This window comes from Myotis davidii, unplaced genomic scaffold (assembly GCF_000327345.1).
Source record: "Myotis davidii unplaced genomic scaffold, ASM32734v1 scaffold178, whole genome shotgun sequence".
In the NCBI taxonomy this organism is placed as follows: Eukaryota; Metazoa; Chordata; class Mammalia; order Chiroptera; family Vespertilionidae; genus Myotis; species Myotis davidii.
The window spans coordinates 9130-33664 of NW_006290668.1; the positions used below are offsets into that span (position 1 = coordinate 9130).

At 47.8% G+C, this 24535-nt stretch overlaps 1 protein-coding gene across 3 annotated transcripts in view; it reads left to right on the plus strand.

Annotated features, from left to right (window-relative positions):
- LOC102772779 (chromosome unknown open reading frame, human C19orf47) overlaps positions 1–24535 on the plus strand; it is a 54684-nt gene that overhangs the window by 7501 nt on the left and 22648 nt on the right. Inside the window, exons 5-9 of one of the 3 annotated variants that reach the window (XM_015563849.1) lie at positions 1324–1461; positions 2873–3025; positions 4766–4836; positions 6588–6918; positions 7576–7859. In XM_015563849.1, the coding sequence (XP_015419335.1) occupies positions 1324–1461; positions 2873–3025; positions 4766–4836; positions 6588–6918; positions 7576–7664 (782 nt within the window). In that variant the 3' untranslated portion in view covers positions 7665–7859. Of the gene's footprint in view, positions 1–1323; positions 1462–2872; positions 3026–4765; positions 4837–6587; positions 7860–24535 lie in introns of those variants that run through there. The other 2 variants (XM_015563850.1, XM_006763665.2) reach the window with 2 other exon arrangements.

A 24535-nucleotide genomic window follows, 5' to 3' on the forward strand; every position in this document is an offset into this window, starting at 1 on the left:
ATCTTTCTTCTATCATTGACAGTCCCTCTAGGTTGTGGGCTGCTTGCCTGTGTTCCTGAGAAGCATCTACGGTACCAGTCTATAGAGTGTGTTTTCTTTAGTGAATTACCGGTATGTTTACCGGTAATAAACTTGCACTGTTTTATGTATATGTTTGATTACATACAGCCTTATGACAGTTTTCCTGCATGTCATAAGCATTTGAATATAAATTAAAATGTTAAAATCAAATCTGATATTGTTTTACCTTTTATTTGGTGTGTGGAAGGTGTGCGGAAGGAGGGGGTAGTCTTATACGGCGAGTATATAACAAACTCTGTATTTTGAGTGGAAATGTTAGGGGGTCGTCTTATACGCCCAGTCGTCTTATACGCCGGCAAATACGGTATTTAAATGCCATTTAACAAAGAAAAGTCAACCAAAAAAAATGAGTTCGCGTGTCACCTCTGACACATGTGTCATAGGTTCGCCATCACTGCCCTAGGACATCCCTCTCTTGTTCTACAGAAAACAGGGTCCATCAGAGACTGTCCCCCACGCCCAAAGGGAGGTCACCTCTTTTCTTGCCCCAGACCAGCTGGAGCCAGACCCACATTCCCAGGCCTGGCTGAGTGATTCCCACTCTGAATCCCATTCCCTTGTCTGTAAAGTTGGTTATCAGTAGGGTCTGTCTAGCACAGCTGTTGGAGGGTTGGTGGTAGTGTTCATTTTTTCAGTAGATGCTTATCGAGGGCTGTGAAGTGCCAGAAATGTTGTGGGCACTGGGGATACAGCAGTGAACCGGCAGTGTCTCTGCAGGGAGCTTGCATGCTCTGGGAGAATCCACCAGTAAACAATGTAAGTTAATGTCGAGCAGTGATAAAGGCTATGAAGAAAGAGAAAGTGTGGTGTAGGGGAAGGGAGTACAGGTTGATGGTGGTCCGGAAAGCTCGCTAAGGGACCATCTGAGAGGAGACCTGTGTGAGGAGGCAGAGCAGACCTGTTGGCACTCCGGGAGCTGCGTGCCGGGCCAAGGGGACAGCTTGGTTGAAGTGGAGCGTGGAGGGGAGGGTCGAGGTCCGTGCGGGGCTGCGTAACTAACTGATGGGTGACGTATGGTAGGGACCAGTCTGGTCTTGGGTCTCAGGAAAGATCCGCAGGGCAGGGAGGGGTAGGCTAGTTCCTGGAAAGCCTGGCCCACCCAGTCCCCAGACATCCCCACAGGAGGACAGCACAGCACAGAGGAACCCTGGCTGCTCCTTCCCCTTTCAGTCCCAAGGCTGGCCTCCAGCCGGCCTCCCTCCCAGGGCCACTGAACTGGACTCTCCCCTTTCCTCCCTGCAGCCGCCTCCCGCATGATTGCCAACAGCTTGAACCGAGACTCCCCACCTGGAACTCCCCCCAGACGGCCAGATACCAGCACCTCTAAGATCTCCGTCACCGTGTCCAATAAGATGGCAGCCAAGAGTGCCAAGGCCGCTGGTGAGGGGACTGGGGCAGGTGGTGGGAGGAGCAGGAGGTGAATGTGCCTGTGAGTGCCTGAAGGCCACCAGGTTCAATGGGTTTGTAATTGATCAAGTCACTGCACCTCTGCGGGCCTTGCTCTCCCGTCTGTAGAATGGGGCCGGGGGTACCCTACCCAGAGACGGTCAGAAGCACTTGAGATGATGTATGTAAGCACAGGTGCACTGTGGTTCAGTCTTTTAAATTTTATTTTATTGTGGTAAGAACACTTAACATGAGGTCTACCCTCTTACCAAAGTTTAAGTGCACACAGCAGTTCTGTTGACTACAGGTGGCTCACTGAGCCCTGCTCTGTGCCCCGCCCTGTGCTTGATGCCTGGGGTCAAAGGTAAAGAAGCTACTGTTTCCTCGCAGCAGCCAGAGGATCTTTCAGAACCCTCAGCCAGACCTTTTCGCACCTTTGTCTAGAACTCTCCAGGGCTTCCCATTATTCCAGCAATAAAATTCAGTCCTAATGTGGATTCCTCTCTTGTGTCTCTTCCCCTTGCTCGCTGCCTCCTGCCTCCGGCCCCCTCCAGGCTCCTTCCCCCTGTGGGGCCTCTGTCCCGTGTTCCCTCCTTCTGGAGCATGCTTCCTCTGCAGACGTCTGCGGCTGGCCTCTGCTCTTCTAGGTCTCAGCTTGAAAGCTGGGATTGGGACTCTGGCCTGAGGGCTTTCCCCCTTTGTTGGACCCATCCCACAACAGTGATGTTGGCACAAGTGGAACCTGAGGCCCAGGGAGGGGGCTTTGTAATCTGCCCCCCAGCCCATCATGCCCTGTCCACCTCTTTTGCACCCAGCACGCTCCCTTTTGCTGGGGCGTTTGGAAGTGCCCCAGCCCCCTTCTGGCCTTGTGATTTGCATGCCATGAGAAAGAAAGTTAAAATGACTTTCTAAAGTGTTGAAAAGATAGCCTGGGAGGACTGGCGCTCTTCCCCCTCGACACCTTTGAGGGGATTCTTTTTTGTAAAAATGGAGTTAAAATTTAGTTATATACAGATTGTAAGTTTACGACTTGATTGATTTTTGGAAGGTGAGCACACCTGTGAAACCACTACCTGGTGGGGCTCTGTAACCTCCCCTCCCAACCCAGGTCTGAGGGGAGTCTGGGCTGGGAGGCGAGCCTGTTTGGGGGGTACAGAGCCACAGAGAATGGGAGGCCCACTGCAACCTGGGTTTCCGAGTGCCTTCTGCCCTGTCTGCCTCAGTCCTCTGAGTTTCTCGGTGGTTCAGAGTCAGTGGTGATAGGGGTAGTTGGGAAAATAAGGGGTTCCAGTCATGCGGATGCATGGAGATAAAGGGCACATATGTGCCCGATGCAGGGCATCTAGTCCCTAACCCGGGAGAACATTCTATCCCAGAAGTCGCTCAGCCACACCCTCTTCCCCAGCTGCCCTGGCCCGCCGGGAGGAGGAGAGCCTGACCGTTCCCACCAAGCGACGCAGGGTCACTGCTGAGATGGAGGGGAAATACATCATCAACATGCCCAAAGGCACCACCCCCCGGACCCGCAAGATCCTCGAGCAGCAGCAGGCGGCGAAAGGTACTGGCGTGGCCGGGGTGTGCGCTGGCATAGCCTGTGCTTCCCTTTGGCCTCATCCCACTGGCACTGGCGGAGAAGCAGGCTCTAAAGGGACCCAGGGGACCTTGGACCAAGGGAGCAGTGACGGTAGCCATAGAGGAGGGGGAGGTCACCACTCTGCCCTGTGTCCTGAGGTTAGTGTTGCAGGTCTGCTTAGTCCTTCAGCCTGGCACCCTTCACCGGGTGAGTGTGGGGAGGGTTCAGGGGCATGGATTTGGTGATGGCTGCCTCTAAAGCTGTGCTGTGCCTGGCTGAGGGCAGGTGCCCCAAGAAGTGGGAACTGTCATTATGAGCCCGAGGGGTCTGGTTGAGATTCAGTCCAGCGCTGCGGCTTGTATTTGGTCGAATGGAGATGGTGCTCTGTGGACTCAGAATACAGTCTGTTCTACTGGGAAAACATGCAGATGATGCAGAAGCATATACAGTAGGAACAGACTCTCCCCCTCTCTCCCATCTCCCCGCCTGTTGCTAACTTCCAGACTAACATCCATGAACTTACTTGCATCTGTATACATGTCCACACAGATATGGGTGTTTTTTTCCTTCTAAATGTATAGCGTCACCCTGTAGGTATTGTTCTATTACTCTTTTATTGAGATCTTTTCACTTTAGTGTATGTACATTTACAGTCCATCCTCTGTATCCTTGAATTTTGTATCTGTGCACTCAACTATCTGCAGATTAAAAATATTCAGGGAAGCCCTGGCTGGTGTCTGCGGTGATTAAAGCATCGGCCAGTGCATCGAAGGGTTGCGGGTTTGATTCCTGTCAAGGGCATGTACCTGGGTTGCAGGTTTGATCCCCACCCCAATCAGGGTGCATGTGGGAGGTAACCGATCGATGTGTCTCTCTCACATCAATGTTTCTCTCTCTCTCTCCCTCCCCATTACCTCTCCCTTCCTCCCAGTCTTTCTAAAAATCAATGGGAAAAAATACCCTCTGGTGAGGATTAACAAAAAAAGGGAAAAAAGAAAAAGAAAATATTCAAGGGGGAAGAAAAAGAGCCCAGATATTTCCAGAAAGCAAAACTTGAATTTGCCATGTGCTGAGTGCTACCCTTGATTCATGTGAATGACGTAGTGATAAGTAGGTGTCCCCTGCTTTGACACCATGGAAATAGAGATGATGTGCAGATACTGTGTCATTTTATATGAGGGACTTGAGCTTCGCGGATGTTGGTATTCATGGGGCACTGGAACCAGTCCCCCTCAGATACCGAGGGACGGCTATGCTCATTCTTGCTGATGGTGGTTTAATATTTCCACAGTATTTATACATCATATCAAGCTTTCTGTTGGTGGCTATTTAGGTTGTTATTTAGAGAGAGAGAACGTGTTACCAATTCATCAGATTTTCTCAGAGGCCTATGACCCCCAAAAGAGTGAGAGGGCCAAGTAGTGATCAAGAACTCTTCCCGCACACACACCTGAGGAACTGGCACTAGGTCCAAGGAACATATGTCAGTTTTAGTTCATCCTTTCCCCGGTTAACACCAGCCAGGAGCCGGAGGGTTAAGGTCAGTGTTAACCAACAAGTGTAGACAAAGCCGAACTGGGCCCAGTCTGTGCCTATTGTACCAGCGCTGCGTGGGGCCTGGGCTGCCATGTTGGGGTCCAGACTCCCTTGTCTGCACATGCTCACCCAGGTCTGGGCCACGGGGCCGCTCACCAGGTGCTCAGTGATGGCCTTGCTTCCCTCCAGGTCTCCACAGGACGTCCGTGTTTGACCGCCTCGGTGCCGAGACCAAGGCAGACACCACGACAGGCAATAAAGTGAGTTGGAGACTGGGGAGCCACCCGGTGCTCTCAAATTCTTGTCCTCCCTGGGTGTTGTTCCTGACAATTCCCACATCTCAGCCCTGGCATACCCTGGGCCCATCTCAGGGCAGAAGACGGGAAAAAAATGTCCAGCCCGGGGTCTGGCTGACTCCTGGGTGCTGCCCTGTCCCAAACCGCCCTCAGCATCATCCCCCACAGCAACCCCTCTCCTGGGCCCTGTCTCGGGGACACCCCACTGTCCTCATTCTAGGCAGTGACCAGACGGATGGCGCCATCTGTCTTGCCTGCTCTGCCACCTCTCCCTGTCTGGATAGGGCAGTGGCCGCCTAACTGGTCGCTGTGCAGCTACTGAGAACCCCACCAGCCCTTCAGCCACAGCAGCAGTGTGTGCTGCACAGGACAGGCCGCCTGCCGCCCCCTGTAAGCCTTCACAGGCTTTTCACCGGCTCAGGGTGAAGCCCACTCCTCCCCTTGGCCCTGCAGCCTGCAGACCCCAGGCGTGGTGCGTGCGTGGGAGCACCCAGCCTGGGCCCGCTGCACAGTGTGAATCTGCCCCCGCCTGGCTGCGTGGCCTTGGCCATGTCACGTATGCCCTTCCTACCGTGGTTTCCTGTATAGTACCCACCGCATGGGTGAGCCTGCGGATTAAGTGAGAGGTACCTGCATGGTGCTGTGGGGTCTGGGGCGTGGTAAGCACCCTTCAGTGTCACCAGCTGCATTTCCTGCCTCAGCCCCTCACCCCCCAGGCCTCACCCGCTCTGGCCTGAGCATGATAATGGCACTCAGGATCATGTGGCTCAAAGACGGAGCCACGTCAAGAGCTTGGCCCAACGCCCTAACTGGTTTGGCTCAGTGGATAGAGCGTTGGCCTGCGGACTGAAGGGTCCCAGGTTCAATTCCGGTCAAGGGCATGTACCTTGGTTGTGGGCACATCCCCAGTAGGGGGTGTGCAGGAGGCAGCTGATCAGTGTTTCTAACTCCCTACCCCTCTCCCTTTCTCTCTGTAAAAAATCAATAAATATATCTTTAAAAAAAAAAAAAGAGCTTGGCCCAAGCGAGTGCTCCAGTGATTCCTACTCTGGCCTTGGGGACTTAGCCCACTCCTTCTGCTGCTGATTCAGCCTTGAGGGTCTGGCTTAAATGTTGGTGCTTCCAAAAGCTTCCCTGAACTCGGAGAAGAGGCGAGGCTTCCCTGTCTCCTGCTCTCCAGCACCCTCCCTTCCTCCAATATAGAGAATTACTTGTGTCATTTCCAGTGCCAGGTCTGTCTTTCCCTCTGGACTGTGAGCCCCCTGAGGACAGGGCTAGGGCACCCCTGTGTCCCCAGCACCACCCAGCACAGGGCCAGGTACAGAGACAGGACTCAGAAAATATCTGTCAAGTCATGACCAAATTTGTCTTTTCTCTCCTGTTCATCTGTAAACCTTAGCTGAGGGCACACCTCTTTGTGGCATGTGCTTTCTCTGCTCCTCCTTAAAGACCCACTTCTGGTCAACTCTCAGACCCCATCTCAGATGTCCCTTCTCCAGGGAGCCTTTCCTGAACTCCACCCAAGGTCAGGAGCCCCTCTGGGCTCCCCCAGCTCCCTGACTTCCCTGTCATGGCTCTTGCCAGCATCTATGTGTTACCAATGGGTGTTTCTCTCAACTTCGCTCTCCAGGAGGCCAGTAGGCACATGAGGCAGCTGTCCATGAATGCATTTGAATGACTAAATGACTCACTTGTTCTGTCTCTGACCTCCACAGCCCACGGGAGTCTTCAGCCGACTGGGGGCTACCCCAGAGATGGACGAGGATCTGGCTTGGGACAGCGACAACGACAGCAGCAGCTCTGTTCTACAATATGCCGGGGTCCTGAAGAAGCTAGGCACGGGCCCAACCAAGGCCAGTCCCCAGCCGGTGCCGACTGTCAAAGCCAAGGCCACAAGCTCAGCGATGACGGCCAACACCCCTACATTGCGGCGCCTGGCCCTTCCCTCCCGCCCGGGGTCCCTGTCCAAAGTCAGCATCATCCAGAGACTGGGCAAGGCTGCCCCTGTGCCTGAGGCCCAGGACAGCCAGGTCACGAGCACCAAGAGTAAGTCATCAGCCGAGGTCAAGGTCACCATTAAGAGGACTCTGGGGCCCCGGGGGAGCGGCTCCAGCGAGGGCCTGGGTGCCCAGATGGACCATGCAGGCACTGTGAGCGTGTTCAAAAGACTGGGCCGCAGGACCTTCTAGCCCACAGGTGGGGCACAGGCCCCTCTCCAGGCTCTTGACTCCATCAGTCTTCAGCCAGGGCCCACCCTGGGGTGGCACTGCGGTCTCCTTCAGGCATTCAGGCCGGCCCGAGCTCTGTGGGGCTGCATCCCGTTTACTGAGTCCGAGATGGTCGTTGTGGCCTGGCCTTGCCGCTCTGGGACTTTCCCTTCTCTCATGTCCTCTGTTCTGTCCTCTCTGACTGTGGCCTTGGCAGGGCCCTCTTTCTACCTCTCCTGAGTGCCAAGTGCCCTTTATCTCTCCTATATCCCCCTCCCTCCCTCTCAGCGGCATCTGCTGCCTCAGACCCCAGCTTCTCGGCCTCTTGGTCCCCCAGAGCAGGTGTTGCCCGGACAGTCTCCCTTATCCCTCCACCCTGCCGCTTCCTGACTTCCCTCCCATCACTCCTCTGTCCCTACCCCCCAACTTTAACTTCGTTTTCTCTCCCTGTCTTCACCCTATTCATTTATCTTCTGTTTTCTGTCCCTGTGGTAAGGCCCGACTGTCCGCTGCATCCTGCCTGACCCTCCTGCACCTCCGGCCTCCCAGCGGCCCCCTCGTCGACAGTGGCGTCGAGCCTGTTGAGACTGTTAGCAGCCTCACTCCCAGGCTGGAGGGACCTCCCCAGACCCTGGGCTGCAGCTGGGGCACCTCCGTCTTCCTGCCCCAGGCATCTTTTCTCTGAAAGGCAGTGGCGGGTGTGGGCAAGGGGCACTGGGAAGGGAGGCCAGTGCCGAGAGAGAAGAAAATAGCTGTTTTAATATATTTTTGACTTTCAAATGTTTTCCTCCCCTCCTTCAAGGTGAGTCGCAGGATGGTTTTTCACACAAAGCATAATGTGATGGAGGGGTCGAATGAAGGGTTGGGCTCTCTCTCTGAATGTCAGGCTCCCTGCACACATGTGGGCCATGTCTCTGCTGCAGGCCCCAAGTCCATGGGAGTACTGGCCGTGGTCAGCGTTCAGTTGGGCCTCCTCCTCCCTCAACAGAAAGCTGCCTCGGTTCTGTCACTCTGCCCTCCCCCTCCCTAGATTTCACCTGTTTCTGTCTCTCTCTGTTGGTGGCTTTCCAAATTGCAGGGTCCATTTGAAGGTGAGGGGTTCACATGGGTTTGATTTCCACTTGTTTGCTGCTGCACAGCCCCTCCTCTGTGCCAGGCCTGTTCTGGGAGCTGGGACCTCTCCATGAGCAAGATAGACAAGCCCCTGCCCACGTTGCTAACTGCTCCAGCCAGGGAGTTGGGCGGTGACGTGACCACAGGGGATTGAGGGATGAGTGAAAGTAACCAGGGCCTCTTTACTAATTTATTTTTAAAAATATATTTCTATTGATTTCAGAGAGGAAGGGAGCGGGATATAGAGAGAGAAACATCAATGATGAGAGAGAATCATTGATCGGCTGCCTCCTGCATGCCCCCTACTGGGGATCATGCCTGCCACCTGGGCATGTGCCCTTGACCAGAATCAAACCTGGGACCCTTCAGTCCACAGGCCGATGCTCTTAAACCAGCTAGGGCAGACCAGGGCCTCTTTAGATGTTAGGGGTAAGAAGACCTTTTGGGGGAGGTGACAGCCTGAGCTGGGAATGAGAGAAAGCAGCTACATAAAGTTCAGGAGGAGTGTTCAGGCAGAAGAAACAGCTGGGCAAAGGCCTGACTTGGACAAGGAACTCAGAGAGGCCTGTGTGGCCAGCAGAGAGTGAGGGACCTGCCCTTCAGCACAGGTGTGAGCGGGGTGGACAAAAGCAGATACCTGAGGCTCTATGACTCTGGGGGAGGAATTTGGGCATCACCGCCCCCGGAGCACTGAGGAGTCTGGGAGGGTTGGAGGCAGGCAGTGATGATCTGAGTTGCCTTCTGTGAAGCTGGCTGTGGCCCTGGGAGGAGGATAAATTGCTGGAAGGGTAAGGGTGGAGCAGGGAGGCCATAGCCTGTCGAGAAAGGAAGGTTGGTAGTGGGAAGACAGAAGTGGCTGGGCTCGGTGTGCTTCAGAGGAACAGCAGGATGCTGCAGGTGCACTGAGAGACTGGGCGTTGGGGTTAGGGGAGGGTGGGAAGCATGGATCACGCCTGGGTGGGAGACTTGAGCATCTAGAGCAGCGGTTCTCAACCTGTGGGTCACGACCCCTTTGGGGGTCGAACAGCCCTTTCACAGGGGTCGCCTAAGACCATAGGAAAACATATATAATTACATATTGTTTTTGTGATTAATCACTATGCTTTAATTATGTTCAATTTGTAACAATGAAAGTACATCCTGCATATCAGATATTTACATTACGATTCATCACAGTAGCAAAATTACAATTATGAAGTAGCAACGAAAATAATTTTGTGGTTGGGGTCACCACACCATGAGGAACTGTATTAAAGGGTCGTGGCATGAGGAAGGTTGAGAACCACTGATCTAGAGGAAGGTATTCTGTGAGGCCGGGAGGCCGGGGAAGGAGGAGCGGGTTGGGTGGGAGGGCACTCAGCTTTTCGGCTTTCAACCTGCCAGGTGAGCAGGCTGCTGGGGTTCGGGGCCACCTGGGCTAGAGGTCAGCAGCTTCAGGGAATTCTGAGGGTACCATTGTGTTCAAAGCCAAGGGCTTGGTGACACCAGCTGACAAGGAGCACGAGAGGGGAGGACCCAGAAGGAGCATGGGGGCCCTATTTCCAATTAGAGAACGGGGGATCACCAAGGAGTGGTGGGGAGTTTGGAAGAGAACGTAGAGCAGGTGAAGATGAGATTAGACCTTATCCATTTTTTTTTTATTGTGGTAAAATATACATGACATAAAATTTACCATTTTAGCCCAGCCACCATGGCTCAGTGGTTGAATGTTGATCTATGAACCAGGAGGTCACGGTTTGATTCCCGGTCAGAGCACATGCCCAGATTTCGGGCTTGATCCTCCGTGTCAGACGTGTGGGAGGCAGCTGATCAATGAGTCTCTCTCATCATTATGTTTATACCTCTTTCTCCCTCTCCCTTCCTCCCTGAAATCAATAAGTATATTTTTAAAAATTATCATTTTAACCTTTTAAAAAAATATATAAAATCCTCACCCAAGGGTATTTTCCCGAATTGATTATACTAGAGAGAGTGGGAAGGAAGGAGGAGGGCAAGAGAGAAAGAGAAACGTTGAGGTGAGAGAGACAAATGGATTGGTTGCCTCGCTCGAGCACCCCTACCGGGGCGCGGGACCTGCAGCTGAGATACATGCTCATGACTGGGAATCAATCCTGCGACCCTTCCGTCCACAGGCCCATGCTCTAACCACTGAGAAACTGGCCACGGCCCATTTTTAAATATACTGTTCAATGGTGTTAAGTACATTCACATTGTTGTGTAACCACCACCACCACCACCACCATCCATCTCCAGATCTATTTTTGTTTGCCCAAACCAATCATCCATTTATTTTTAGTTTTTTGGGGGGTAATGTCATACTGGGAGGCTACTGTGTGTCAGGCAGTGTCCCAAGCACTGGGCCTGGGTGTGAAGGGCTGGATCAGTATGAGGGACAGTGGTAGAGAGAGCAGCCATAGACCCCTCTCCCGGTGAGGGCCCAGGCTTGGCCCTCATGGGGCTGAGGTTGGACCTCAGAAGGACAGCAAGTAGTGGTGATGCCAGGGTTCTCCCTCTCATGCCCGAGCCATAAGGAAGAGCTCACACACACACACACACACACACACACACACACACACACGTGCGCACGTGCGCACATGCGCGCGCACGCACTTGCCTTGCTGCTTTTCATCCTCCCTGCCCCCACCCCACTTCATGGATAATTTTAGCAACTGCCAAGGTTAATTGGAAGTGTTTCAGTTACTAAATTTAAGAGCACAGGGTAATTTCTTGATGTGTAATAGGAACTACAATGATGTAAACAAATGTATAGCTCATTGACCATGACAAGTTTGCCTGCGTGGGTAAGTCATGTCAGTGCTCTGCACAGTGGAAGGCCTACTTAGACTATGGAAGGCCTCGCCCAGCCAGAGTGACAGGCCTGGGCTAGACGTCAGGGAGCTGACCGGGATCCTGGCCCATATCCCCTACCCCGTGCTGCCTCAAGCACAGATTTAAATAGGGTAAGGGTGGTCCTAGGAGAATGGTTTTGGACTTTCTAGAGTTATCTATGTTCCCTGCCTGATCAACTAGCCCTCAAGCATTTGCAGCTCTGGTATGCCATGGGCCCTGAGAGTCACATCCCATCCTGCCACCCTTGGCCAGAGGCACCCAAGCTGGTGCCTCCTCTGCTGCCAGCCTCTCTAGAGCCCCAGTGTCCCACTCATTTCATTTGGTGATTACTCCCAACCCAGCCCAACAGCCGTGACCCACAGGGATGCATCATTTTTTCCTCTGGTTCTCTTAAATATTTTTGAGTATAAATAATACACATGGTTCAAAATGCAAAAGGTACAAAAGGCTTTACAGTGAAAAGTTTCTTCTTGAGTCTTCTGGCCCTCAAGTCCTCCCTCAGAGGCCACCACTGTCACCAATGTATTGGTAATTCTTCCATTCAGAGATGCTTGTATGTGCGTGTCAACACACACACACGCGCGCGCGCACACAGAGGATCATGTACACACATCTTTTTAAAAATATATATATTTTTATTGATTTCAGAGAGGGAGAAATAGAAACATCAATAATGAGAGAGAATCATTGATTGGCTGCCTCCTGCATACCCGCAACCGGGGATCAAGCCTGCAACCCAGGCATGTGCTCTGACTGGGAATTGAACCATGACCTCCTGGTTCATAGGTCAATGTTCAAGCGCTGAGCCACACCAGCCGGGCTAAGCGCTCACATCTTAATGGCCTACTCTACTTAACCAGTTCTTTCTGGAAGGGAATTAAAGTTGCGTCCAGTCTCTTGCTGTTACGTGAAATGCTGCAGGGAATAACTTGTTCTCGTGTGGAGTCCATTCAGTGGTGAACTTGCAGAGTTCTAATGGTAGCAATTCAATGCAAATACTCTATTGGGTCAATAGCATATCTGAACCAGGCTCTCCCCAAGACTGTTGGCATTCTTCAAGTGATTTATTTATACATTCATCACCCAGCTCCCCAGAGGAATTAAGAGCCGTTGTACTCATTTAATTGGAGAGTGCTGGAGGAAGCGGGGCAGGAGATGCTAAGAGCCAACATTGACTTCTCCAGGAAGTACTAAAATGCTTTGCTAAGTTGATGGGCTTGTTGACTCCTCAGGGCCAGGGGATCACCATGAAAGCAGGGACTTCATATTCTCATGCTGTAAACAGACATGGAAGTGGAGGGGCAGCTAGCCCATGGCTCTGGCTCAATCACAAAGCCAGGTCTGAGCCAGCGCAGGAGGATTGTCTTTGGATGAGGTTACCTCTGGACACATTACCTCTTCTGGCAGCTCCCGCCAGTAGATGCGAAGCAAGATGGGAACCTGCAGTGCTGCGGCAGCTGCAAGGTCCTGGCCAGATCCAACACCCTTCCTCCAGTGTCTGAGCCTGGTTTGGTGAGATGTGCAAGGAGTTGGGTCACAGTGACCTTTGGGATCTGAGCTGACTTAGTTTGGTGAGCTCTGTTCCGATAGACCTGACTTTGAAGGCCTGACCATTACCTACCCGAAACTTGATCTAATTTGTGAACTCCAAACCAGGCTTTGCAAACTTCATCAAACAGGAACAGACTTGATTTTTTAGAACAGTTTTAGTAGAATTACAGAAAAATAGAGTACACTTAGTACAAAGTTCCCATGTACCCCATACCCAGTTTCCCCTATTAGTAATATCTTACATGAGTATGATGTATTTGTTATAATTAATGAACCAATATGGATACCTTAATAGTAACTGGAATCCATGGTTATTCAGATTTCCTTCGTTTTAACGTCTTTTTCTGTTCTGGGAAACCGTGTTACATTTATGTTGACAAACAAGGTGTTGTTATGTTTCAGTCTCCTCCTGGTGGTGGAAGTTTCTCAGACTTGTTTTTTATAATCTTGACATTTAGTTTTTTTGTTTTTAAATCTTTTCTTGCTTTATTATTATTATTTTTTATGACCTTGGCATTTTGAAGAATACTGGCCAGGTATATTAATCGGGATTTTTTTCTCCTGATTATAGTGAGGTTACATGTTGTTCAGAGGAAGAGCTCAGAGGTAAAGTGCCATTTTGTCACCTCATGTCTAGGGTGCATACTGTCAACATGATTTATCACTGTTTCCATTAACCCTGATCACCTGGCTTGATTACCGACCATTTCTTTGTTGTATTGTACACTCTAAAGTTGTTCTTTCTCTCCTTCCATGTGGACTCTGTGAAAGGAAGTCAGTCCGCACAGCCCACACGGAGGAGTTGGGGGGCTCATGCTCTACCTCCTTTAAGGAAAGACCCACATGGGTTATTTGGAATTCTTCTGCCAGGGAGACTCGTCTCTTCTTCTTATTCAGTCTTTTTTTTTTCTCATCAGTATGGACTTATGGATGTTTATTTTAGACTTTGGGTTGTAATCCAGTGCTACGTTATTTATTTCATTGTTTACATTATTTCAGCTTTGGCCACTGGGAGTTCTTTCAGTTAGCTCCTGTGTCCCTTTGACATACCTCCATCATTGTGTAGTGGGTATTTATTTTGGGGGGTGAGGTTGTTTGTTGGCACTTCCTTACTTTCTGGCACTATAGATACTCCAGGTTCATCTTGTATATTTCCTGGCCTGGTCCTAGAGTGAGCCATTTCTACAAGGAGCCTTCGTGCCTTTTATTGTAGAACTAGTAGCCCTGCACGTAGCTCGCTGCCTGCCCTCGTGTAGCTCTCTGCCGCTTGTAGGTCTGTCGTGACGGTACGGCGCCCTGGCTAATTTGCATATTCCTCTATTATTATATTAGATGGTGTTAGGAACCAAGATCTAGGGATGAGATTTAATATAGAAACCCAGTATAGAAAGTATGTTTAAAACAGAAAAGCAAAAACAAACAAACAAAACAGAAAAGCAGTAATTTATTAGCATACATTTAAATGCTTTTAAAAATTAATTTATGCAAACAAAATTCAAAGGTACAAAAGGATAGATACAATAAAACTGTTCTGTGCCCAGTAGACTGGCAAGATATCCCAAGTCTCAGTGTTGGGGAAGATGTGGAGTAATGGGAGTGTGTACACTGCTGAAGGAATGTCAGTTGGTATTAAGCACATAAAGAGCTTTTTAAAATTTTAATATATTTTTATTGATTTCAGAGAGGAAGGGAGAGGGAGAGAGAGATAGAAACATTGATGAGAGAGAATCATTGGCTGGCTGCCTCCTGCCCACTCCCTACTGGGGATCAAGCCTGCAAACTGGGCATGTGCCCTTGACCGGATCAAACCCCGGTCCCTTCAGTCCACAGGCTGATGCTCTACCCACGGAGTTAAACCAGCCAGGGCTATCTAGAAGTTATTTTATTGTGCCAGACAATGTGTACAGAAAAATCATAGAGGTTCCATGGCAAAGAGAGTCTCTTTATTTCATTAGTCAATTAGAACTGAGCCAAACCGATTAGGGCATAAAGAGTTTTTAAAAAAACAAAACCATACACACCACTTTATTAAGCCCTGGCCGGGTACTCAGTGGTTAGAGCATTGGCCTGAGCCTGAGGGGATTCCAGTCAAGGGCACGTACCTCAGTTGCAGGATTGATCCTGGGCCCTGGCTGGGTTCATGTGGGATGCAACCGATTGATGCGTCTCTCACATTGATGTTTCTCCCGGTCTCCCCTCCCACTCTCTCAAAATCAATGGAAAAATATTCTCAGGTGAGGATAAACAAAAAAAACACATAAAAACAAACAAAAAGCCCACTTTCTGGAGATATAGTTCACATACCAGACAATTCACCCACTTAAAGCACACAATTCACAGACCTGTGCATTCACCACTACTTTTAGAGCATGTTTATTACCCCCAAAAAGAAACTCCACATCCCTTAACCATCATTCCCCAAGTCTCCCCACACTCTGCCCCCACTTCAAGCCCTTGGCAACCATGAATCTGCTGTCTCTATAGATTTGTCTTTTCTAGATGTTTCCTATCAATTGAGTCACATAATATGTGGCTTTTTGTGTCTGGCTCCTCTTTCTTAGCATGTTTTCAAGATTCATGTTGTAGCATGTCAGTACTTCATTTAATTTTATTGATGAATAATATTGCATTGTGTGGATAGATTATAGTTTTTTATTTTGTTGATGGACATTTGGGTTGGTTCCACTTTGGGGCTATTATGAATAATGCCTCTTGTGAACTTCTGTGTGGACATATTTTCAATTCTTTTGGGTATATACCCAGAAGTCTAGTTGTTGGGTCATATGTTAATTCTGTTTTTAATCATTTGAGGAACTGCCGGACTTTTTTCCAAAGTGTTTGCACCATTTTACATTCCCACCAGCAGTGCATGAGGGTTCTGATTTCTCCACATCCTGCCACCTGTCTTTTTTATTACTGCCATCCTATTGGTGTGAAATGATATTGCATCATTCTGGTTTTGATTTGCATTTCCCTGATGGCTAATGATGTTAAACATCTCTTAAATATGTTTTTAAAATTGATTTTGAGAGAGAGAGGAAGGGAGAGGGGAAGAGAGATAAAAACATCAGTGAGAGAGAAACATCATCAATTGGCTGCCTTCTGCACGCCCTCTACTGGGAATTGAGCCAGAAACGCAGGCATGTGTCCTGACTGGGAATCAAACCAGTGACCTCTTGGTTCATAGGTCAGTGCTCAACCACTGAGCCACACAGGTTAGGCCGTGTTAAACTTCTTTTACTGTGCTTTTTGGAAAGAGCTGACCTTTAAAGTAATTGCGTAGTGTTCCCTCGTGTGTATGCACCTTGATATATCAAACCAGTTCCTTTTTATGGACACGTAGTTCCCAAGTTCTTTTCTAAAACAAACAGTGTCTCTCGTGTATACCACATTTTACTCATGTGTGAACGTATCCATAGGGTAAATACCTAGGCGTTAACAAATTACAGGGTAAAAGGGAATGTGCCTATGTTTTATAAGTTTGTATTTATGCCATTTGTGTATTTAAAAGTAAATATTGAGAATAATCAGACTTGTTTGAAGAACATTCTAATTTTCCCTCCAGTGTTAACATCTAGCAGGTTCAGTCACATCAGAATCAGTGGCCACTTTATTTCTCTATTTTGTTTTGGTTACTGTTTTTGTGGGTTTTTTTTTGTTTTTAAATATATTTTTATTGATTTCAGAGAGGAAGGGAGAGGGAGAAAGAGATAGAAACATCAATGATGAGAGAGAATCACCGATCGGCTGCCCGCAGCACGCCCCCCACCGGGGATCGAGCTGCAACCCAGGCATGTGCCCCCAAACAGAATCGAACCTGGGACCCCTCAGTCCGCAGGCTGACGCTCTATCTACTGAGCCAAACCAGCTAGGGCTATTTTGGTTACTTTTGCATAGGCTTGATGTCAGGTTGAGGCCGGAGTTCAGAGCACATAAACCTAATTCATTGTTCCAAAATTACCCCCTAAAGCTGCCTCTCTGCTCCTCATATTTAGCACAGGGCTTGCTCCCAAGTGATCAGCATAGCATGTCCTGGAGATTGTGTGGCCTTCCTGATGATCTGTTAGGATTAAGAGCTTGACCTCTGCAGCTGTGTGATCTTTGCTTCAGTTTCCGCTTCACTAAGATGGAGTAATAGTAGCGCCTGCATCCCAGGGTGATTGTGAAGATTACATGAGTCAGTTCACGTGAAGGACTTCAAACAGTGCCTAGTACAGTGTTATCTAATTTTATCTCTGAAATTGATGATTTTCAGGGAAGATATTCAGGACCAGCAATAATTAGCACCACCACCTAAGAAACCCTTTTATGACATTCTCATGGGCTACAAAAAAAAGAGCATTTTGGGAAACTTTTATTTTATTTTATTGATTGAGAGAGAGAGAGAAACATCAACCTGTTGCTCCACCCATTTATGCATTCATTGTTTGCTTCTTGTGTGTGCCCTGACCCGGGATCGAACCCATACCCTCAGCTCTAATCAACTGAGCTACCCGGCCAGGGCTGGGTAACTATTTTTATACTATAGGCCTGGTGCACGAAAATTCATGCACTCAAGGGGGTCCTTCAGCCCGGCCTGTGCCCTCTCGTAGTCTGGGAGCCCTCAGGGGATGTCCGACTGATGGCTTAGGCAACCAACAGGCTGATGGGGGGGAAGGCGCTGGCCAGCAAGTGGTCGGCCCCACCCCCATCGCCACGCCGCACCACTTACCCCCCACCCCTCCATCGCTGTCCCCTCCCTCTGCCTGCTGGCACTTGCCTTTCTGCTCCTCATATTTAGCACCGGGTCATTCCGCCGTTTGGTAGATTTGTGTATTTATAATTGTGAACTTATAGAAAAGTAGCAAGAATAGTACAAGTGTTTTCTGTCTACTTTCTATTCAGATTTGCCCGTTTGCTCATCTGCCTTATTCCCTCCTCTCCCCTCCTCTCTATAAGCATGCATACATGCATAGGTACATATACATATGTTGTGTTTTTGAGCCATTTGAGAGTTAGGTTGGAGAGTATCTTGCCCTTTTACCTCAGAATACTTCAGTGCATATTTCCTAAGAACAAAAACATTCTCTTTGATAAACAGTACAACTATCAAAACCAAGAAATTTAACATGGATAAAATATTTCTATCTAAACCCCAGTTTCATTAATTGTCCCAATAATGTTCCTTATTGCCATTTTTCCCTCCGGCTCAGAATCTGATTGCGATCACATGTTGCTCTTTTTGGTTAATTTTATTTTAATTTTTAAATTAAATTTCTTGGGGTGATTTTGGTTTAAAAAATTACATAGGTTTCAAGTGTACATTTCTGTGATACATGACCTGTATATTGCATTGTGTGCTCACCAGCCAAAGTCAAATCATCTCTGTCACCACATATTTAGCCCCCTTTACCCTGTACTACCCCCTTCCCTCTGGTAACCCCATGCTGCTGTCTGTTTCTATGAGTTTCAGTTTTATATCCCACATGTGACTGAAATCATATGGGTCTTAGCTTTTTCTGACTTATTTCACTGAGCATAATATTTCCAGAGTTCACCCATGTTGTTACAAATGGCAATATTTCATCTTTCTTATGGCTGAGTTGTATTCCATTGTATACATGTACCACATCTTCTTTATCCAATCTTCTATCGAAGGACACTAGGGTTGTTTCCATGTCTTGGCCACTGTGAATAATGCTGCAGTGAACATAGGGTGCATATATCTTTGTGAATAAATGTTTTCAAAATTTTCAGGCAGATACCCAGAAGAGGGATTGCTGGGTCAGATGGTAACTATTCTTAGTTTTTTGAGGAGCCCTCATACTGTTTTCCATAGTGGTTATACAGTTTACATTCCCATCAGCAGTGAATGAAGGTTCCTTTTTCTCCATGATCTCCCCAGCACTTGTTATTACTTGCCTTATTGATGATAGCCATTCTGACAGTGTGACGTGGTATCTCATTGTGATTTTGACTTGCATTTCCCTAATAGCTAGTGAAGTTGAGCATGTATCTATTGGCCATTTGTATGTCTTGGGAGAAGTGTCTGTTCAGGCCCTCTGCCCAATTTTTTTCTCTGCCCATTGATACTGAGTGATATGAGTTCTTTATATGTTTTGGATATTAATCCCTTGTTGGAGCTGTTATTTGCAAATACTTCTCCTATTTGGTTGGTTGCCTTTTTGTTTCAGCGTTTATGGGTTGGAAGAATCAACATAGTTAATATGGTTCATATTACCCAAAGCAATATACAGATTTAATTCAATGCCATCAAAATCCCAGTGACATTTTTTAAAGAAATAGAATAAAAAAATCATCAGATTTGTATGAAACCACTAAAGACCCAGAATAGCCAAAGCAATCCTGAGAAAAAAGAACAAAGCCGAAGGTACCACCTGGCTTCAAATTATACTACAGAGCAACAGTAATAGAAAAGCATGATATTGGCAGAAAACACACAGAGACCAACGGTTGGCTCAGTGGATAGAGCGTCAGCCTGCGGAGTGAAGAGTCCTGGGTTCGATTCCGGTCAAGGGCACAGGTTCGATTCTGGTCTAGGACACGTACCTCAGTTGCAGGCTCAGTCTCCTCGGGCCCAGGCAGGCACATGTGGGAGGCAATCAATCAATGTTTTTCTTTCTTGTGTCTCTCTCCTATCTCCCACTCTCTTTAAAAATACCAATGGAAAAAAATTTTAATTTTTAAAAAATCAATGGAAAAATATCCTCAGGTGAGGATTAAGAACAACAACAAAAACCTCCAAAACACATGTATACGGGTAGATAATTTTGGATAAAGGATCCAAAAGCATACAATGGAGAAAAGAAAGCCTCTTCAATAAATGGTTCTGGGAAAACTGGAAAGCCACACGTAAGAGGTTGGAACTAGACTATAATTTGTCTCCATGTACGAAAATTAATTCAAAATGGATCAAAGATGAATATAAGATCGTCTAAGATCTGAAACAATAAATTACATGGAAGAAAACATAGGAACTAAACTTATGGACCTTGGCCTTAGAGATTTTATGAACTTGACCCCAAAGGCAAGGGAAATAAAGGCAAAAATAAATGAATGGGACTACTAAAGGCAAAAATAAATGAATGGGACTACTAAAGCTTCTGCACAGCAAAAGAAACCGCCAACAAAGCGTGGTGGTGTTGCTTGTACGAGTGGTTTCAGTTTACTTTTAAAGAGTGAATGTTTAAATAACAGTACGAAGGCCTCCCATCTTGCGGCTGACTCCAACCAACAGCTCAGTGGGAGTCCCAGCCAGGATGACGAGCGCATGTGGTGCCATCTTGTGGCAACAGCTCAAATAGAGTTTATAAATCACCTTGTAGAGCAGCTATGAGATAATCTTATTTGTTTGTTTGTTAAAATATATTTTTATTGATTTCGGAGAGGAAGGAAGAGGGGAGAGAGAAACATTAATGATAAGAGAATCATTGATCAGCTGCCTCCTGGGGATCAAGCCTGCAACCCAGGCATGTGCCCTGACAGCCCTGACCAGAATTGAACTGTGACCCGATTCCTAGGTCGATGCTCAACCACTGAGCCACGACGGCTGGGCATTATTTTTATTAATTGATTTTAGAGAGGGGTGGGGGGAGTGAGGGACATTGTTTTGTTGTTTCACTTACTTGTGCATTCACTGGTTGACTCTTGTATGTACCCTGGCCAGAGATCAAACTGGCAATCTTGGGGTATGAGGACGATGCTCCAACCAAATGACGATGATGCCCTTCCTGGTGGCCTAAAAAAGAGATGATATTCATATCATCTCAATTTTTCTTAATAAATTGGGAAACTGTGTTTTAAGTATTTTGCTGTTTCAAATCTATATACTTTATCTTAGTATAAAATGAGACTTTACTGTATCTCACTCTGGTCCCAGGCCGGTCAAGTCCAGTGCTGTGGGTTAAAGTGTGGGCTTGGCCTGAGACATCTCTGTGAGTGGATTTAGGCACCGCAGTATTCTGGCTGTGTGATAGCTGGCCTCCCTGGGCCTAAATTTACTTCTGCAAAATAGGCTTTACAGAGACATCCACCTGCAGGAACATTTAACAAGGTCATGCATAGTTCCCAGCATTGTGCCTAATATGTAGGAGTTCTTCAGTGAAGGTTACGAGATTATTAGTATGTGTTCAACTTTTTGTGAGTAGACAAGTTCAGACCTGAAGTAAAAATCACCCCAGTTCAGAACTCTAACCTTCCTAATAAAAACCACAGTCAGTCAACAGATATTTCTGGATCCCCAATTCCTAACTATGTGCCGGGCATTGTTCTAGGAGCTGGGAAGACAGTGGTGCCCAAGACAAGGTCTTTGTTCTCCTGGGAAAATTTATATTCTGGTTTGGGGGAAGACAATTACAAAATAGACAAAAAAATTATGTGCTGTTAAATGCTAGGTAGGCAATTCAGAAAATCTAAAGAGATAGTGACAGCCTGGCTCTTTGGATTTGGGATGGCCAGGGAAAGTCAAAGAGGTGAGATTTGAACTGAGTTCTGAAAAACAAGAAGCCAGTCATGCAAAGGGAACAGCAAGTACAAAGGCCCTGAGGTGAGAATAAGCTTGTCTTCTTAGAGGGGCATAGGAGAGGCTAGTGTGCCTAGAACATAGTGGTCAAGGGTAAGAGTAGCTTAGGATGAAGTTAGAAGAATAGGCAGGCACAGATCACATAGGGCCCGAAGGCCCTGGTGAAGCCTTTAGTTCTTACTCCACCTGGGATGGGAAACCATCTATGTGTTTGAGCAGATCCATAAGGTGTTCAGTCTTGAGGGTAGAAAAAGTTTTATTCTAAGGTCTGCCCCAAAGTGCATTAGCATAGCACAACCACCAAAATGATCTGGGACTCTCCTGTGTGTTAAAAAATTGAATGTGCATGGTGTCTTCTATTACAATTTTTGAAAGAGAAGCATATTTCATAAAAAGAAAATTGGAACCAACATTTACAGAATCCCTGAGCCTTATCTGTACTTGTGCCAAACACTTAAAATGACTTTAAAGGATCTTCCCAAAACAGTAGCATCTAGGGTGGAGCTTAGTAACTTCTGGCTGGGGAGTCAAAGATATTTCGACATTTCTGTATAACGCAGGAAATGCTTTTAAATAAAAACGTTTTCTTAACAGTGCCAGACTTTGAGAATTTGATCAATGCTTTGGGATTTCTCCCCCGAAAAAGCTCTGTGTAGGATGAAGAGAGGAGGCATTCTCATTTCTCCTGCTTTCATCTCCTGTATGTCCACGTGTCAGGGAGGGTTCCCTGCCTCATCGCCACCTCCACCACTGCCAGGGTCGGACCACCAGACCTCCTGGGAATGGAGTAGAAGCCTCCCCACTTGGGGATCCTAAGAGCTGGTCGTGCAGCTTGTCCAATCACCACTCGGAGCCCAGTCTCTTGTGAGAAGGGTTGAAATGTCTGCTCCCTGGACATAAGGGGGCTTTGAGGAGATGCCTTCTTCATCCCTCAAGGCAGGATCCTTAAGTCATTTTTTTCTGAATCAAGAGGCCTTTAAGTAGACTTCAGATGAGAAGTTACCGACCCTTCTCCCCAGAAAAATGCCCAGGCAGCCCATATTTATAGCTATGGGAGGGAAGTTCACAGAACAGATTAGAGGGTAGAGAACAATTTGTGGTTTTAGGGAATTTTCTCCTCAATCACCCTTGATGTGGAAATTGAGAGAGTGAGGCTGAGAATGATAATTAAGTGGTTTCCCAAAGCACGCAGGGGACAAGAGTAGGGCCAATACTTCCCAGCGTTCTGCATGATATAACTGCAAATCACAGGTTCTTGTATCAGACTGTCAGGTTCAAATTCCACCTCTATCCCTAACTTCTCCTGGGACGGGTACTGCTGCACTAACCTCCAAGATCATGCTGATAGGGACAGAATAGCACCAGCAGGACTATGTTAAGAACAGAACCTGGCCCATAACAACTACTAAATAAATTCTGTTGATATTTTGCAATGAGGAAAGGTAGGCTCAGAGAAGTGAAGTTATTTTTTTAAAATATATACTTTTTATTGATTTCAGAGAGGAAGGGAGGAAGAGAGAGAGAGATAGAAACATCAATAATGAGAGAGAATCTTTGATCGGCATCTTGAATCTTTGAATCTTTGCCTCCTGCACACCCCTAAGTGGGGATCAAGCCTGCAATCAGGGCATGTGCCCCAATCAGGAATTGAAGGCCGGTGCTCTATCCACTGAGATACACTGGCCAGGCCAGAGAAGTGAAGTGATTTGGACAAGGACATAGGAAAGGCATGATTAGAACTCGGGCCTGTCCATCTCCAAAGCCAGGGAACTGTTCACCTTTAGACGAGTGGTTTCACAAACTGCAAGGCATGAGCCAATAGTGGGCCAGAAAATCAGTTCAGCAGTGTCTCAAACAGCACTGGAAAAAAATATCAGAGAGCATCATTCATAAGGGTAAATAGTATTTGGTGACTTTTGTTTCATTATACTGTAAGTACACATATGTCTGTATTAGGCCTTAAAATAGTTTGAAAGTCATTACCTTTGACTACTAGGACTCCAACAGTTTAGACACAAGTGCACTGGAGGTTTCAGGGAGATAATCCATCCTGTGCCCTAGGAGGGGCTGGGATTTGAGTTGCCCAAGAAGACTTAGAGGTAGGGGGATGGGCTGTGAGCAGAGGAGCAAAGAGGGTAAGCCACAGTAACCTTGAGTCCAGATTGGAGCAGAAGGGCTAATTCTTGAAACAATTATTCCCCAAGGGCCCACTCTGTGCCAGGCCCTTTGCCAAGTACACAGTGATGACTGATACTGTCCTGGTCTTTTCAGTCTTGGGACTCTGCAGTGAAGGAGAGAAACCTGTCACCAGACAGTAAGACTGAAATGGTTAGGGTTGTGGTGGTGTAAGCATTGGTCAGAGTTATCGACACTGTGATGGCGCAACACCATGAATTAGGAATACAGAGCAGTGAGTTCCAAGCTGAAAACCCATAGTTAAGGCCTAGTTCCAGCATTGGGTTTATCTAAAGCTCACCCCTGAGCAGGATTTGTGCAAGACACTCTCACACTTAGGTGAACCCAGGATTCTTCAATCCCAACCAGGCCTCCTAGGAGAAGTATGCCCTAACCAATGTATACTTGCCAAGCAGTGTGGTATACTAGAACACAAATTCACGATCTAACATGCTCCATTCAGCCTATACGAGAGATGGGAGTGTCTGCTACATCAGCTAATAAATGGGTCAGAATTTTGTGCAAAACGCTTCTCTTGCAGGGTGATTAAGGCCTTTGTCGGTTCAAGTTTCCCCATAAAAAAGTTATATCCCATATTTAATTGCATATGTGATGAGCAGATAAGAATATTTTGGTGTCCTAGAATGTCTAATTGATATAAACTATTCTGTTTACATAAAATAGTCTAATACCCAGTTACGCAGATATGATTGTCTCCATTTTGCAGATGAGGATACTGAGGCACAGATAAAAACAGTGCAGCCTTCTGCCCAGCAAGAAAATGCAAAGCTGGGTTTGTGTGGTTTCAGAGCCTGAGCTCAACCACGAGGGGCATACTGAAAAGACAACCTCTCCTGGCCCCAAGTCGAGGGCTCTTTAAGAGCCTTGGACCCAGGAAGAAAAGCGAGAGCCGCGTAAAACGAGATCAAAGCCTATGCAAATAGGGAGCAGGGGCTGCCGGGAAACATCGCTGCGGCTAGCCTCTGGGGAAAGCGGGCGTCAGTCGGAGCTACAGCGCCTGCTCGTTCCTACCCGTTCTTTCCGTCTGGCGCCTGCGCGAGGCACATCCCTAACGCACACCGGCCCAAACTCGCCTATTGTACGAAGGCGCTCAGCTCTGAGTCCGCCTCTTCCCTTTCCTTGCGCTTGCGCTCTAGCGCTCTCCGAGTCTAGGTCTCGCTTTTACGTCAGTTCCTGTTGTGGCGGGAGAAGGCGGTATTTCCGGCCAGTGGGTGGGACGGGGCGG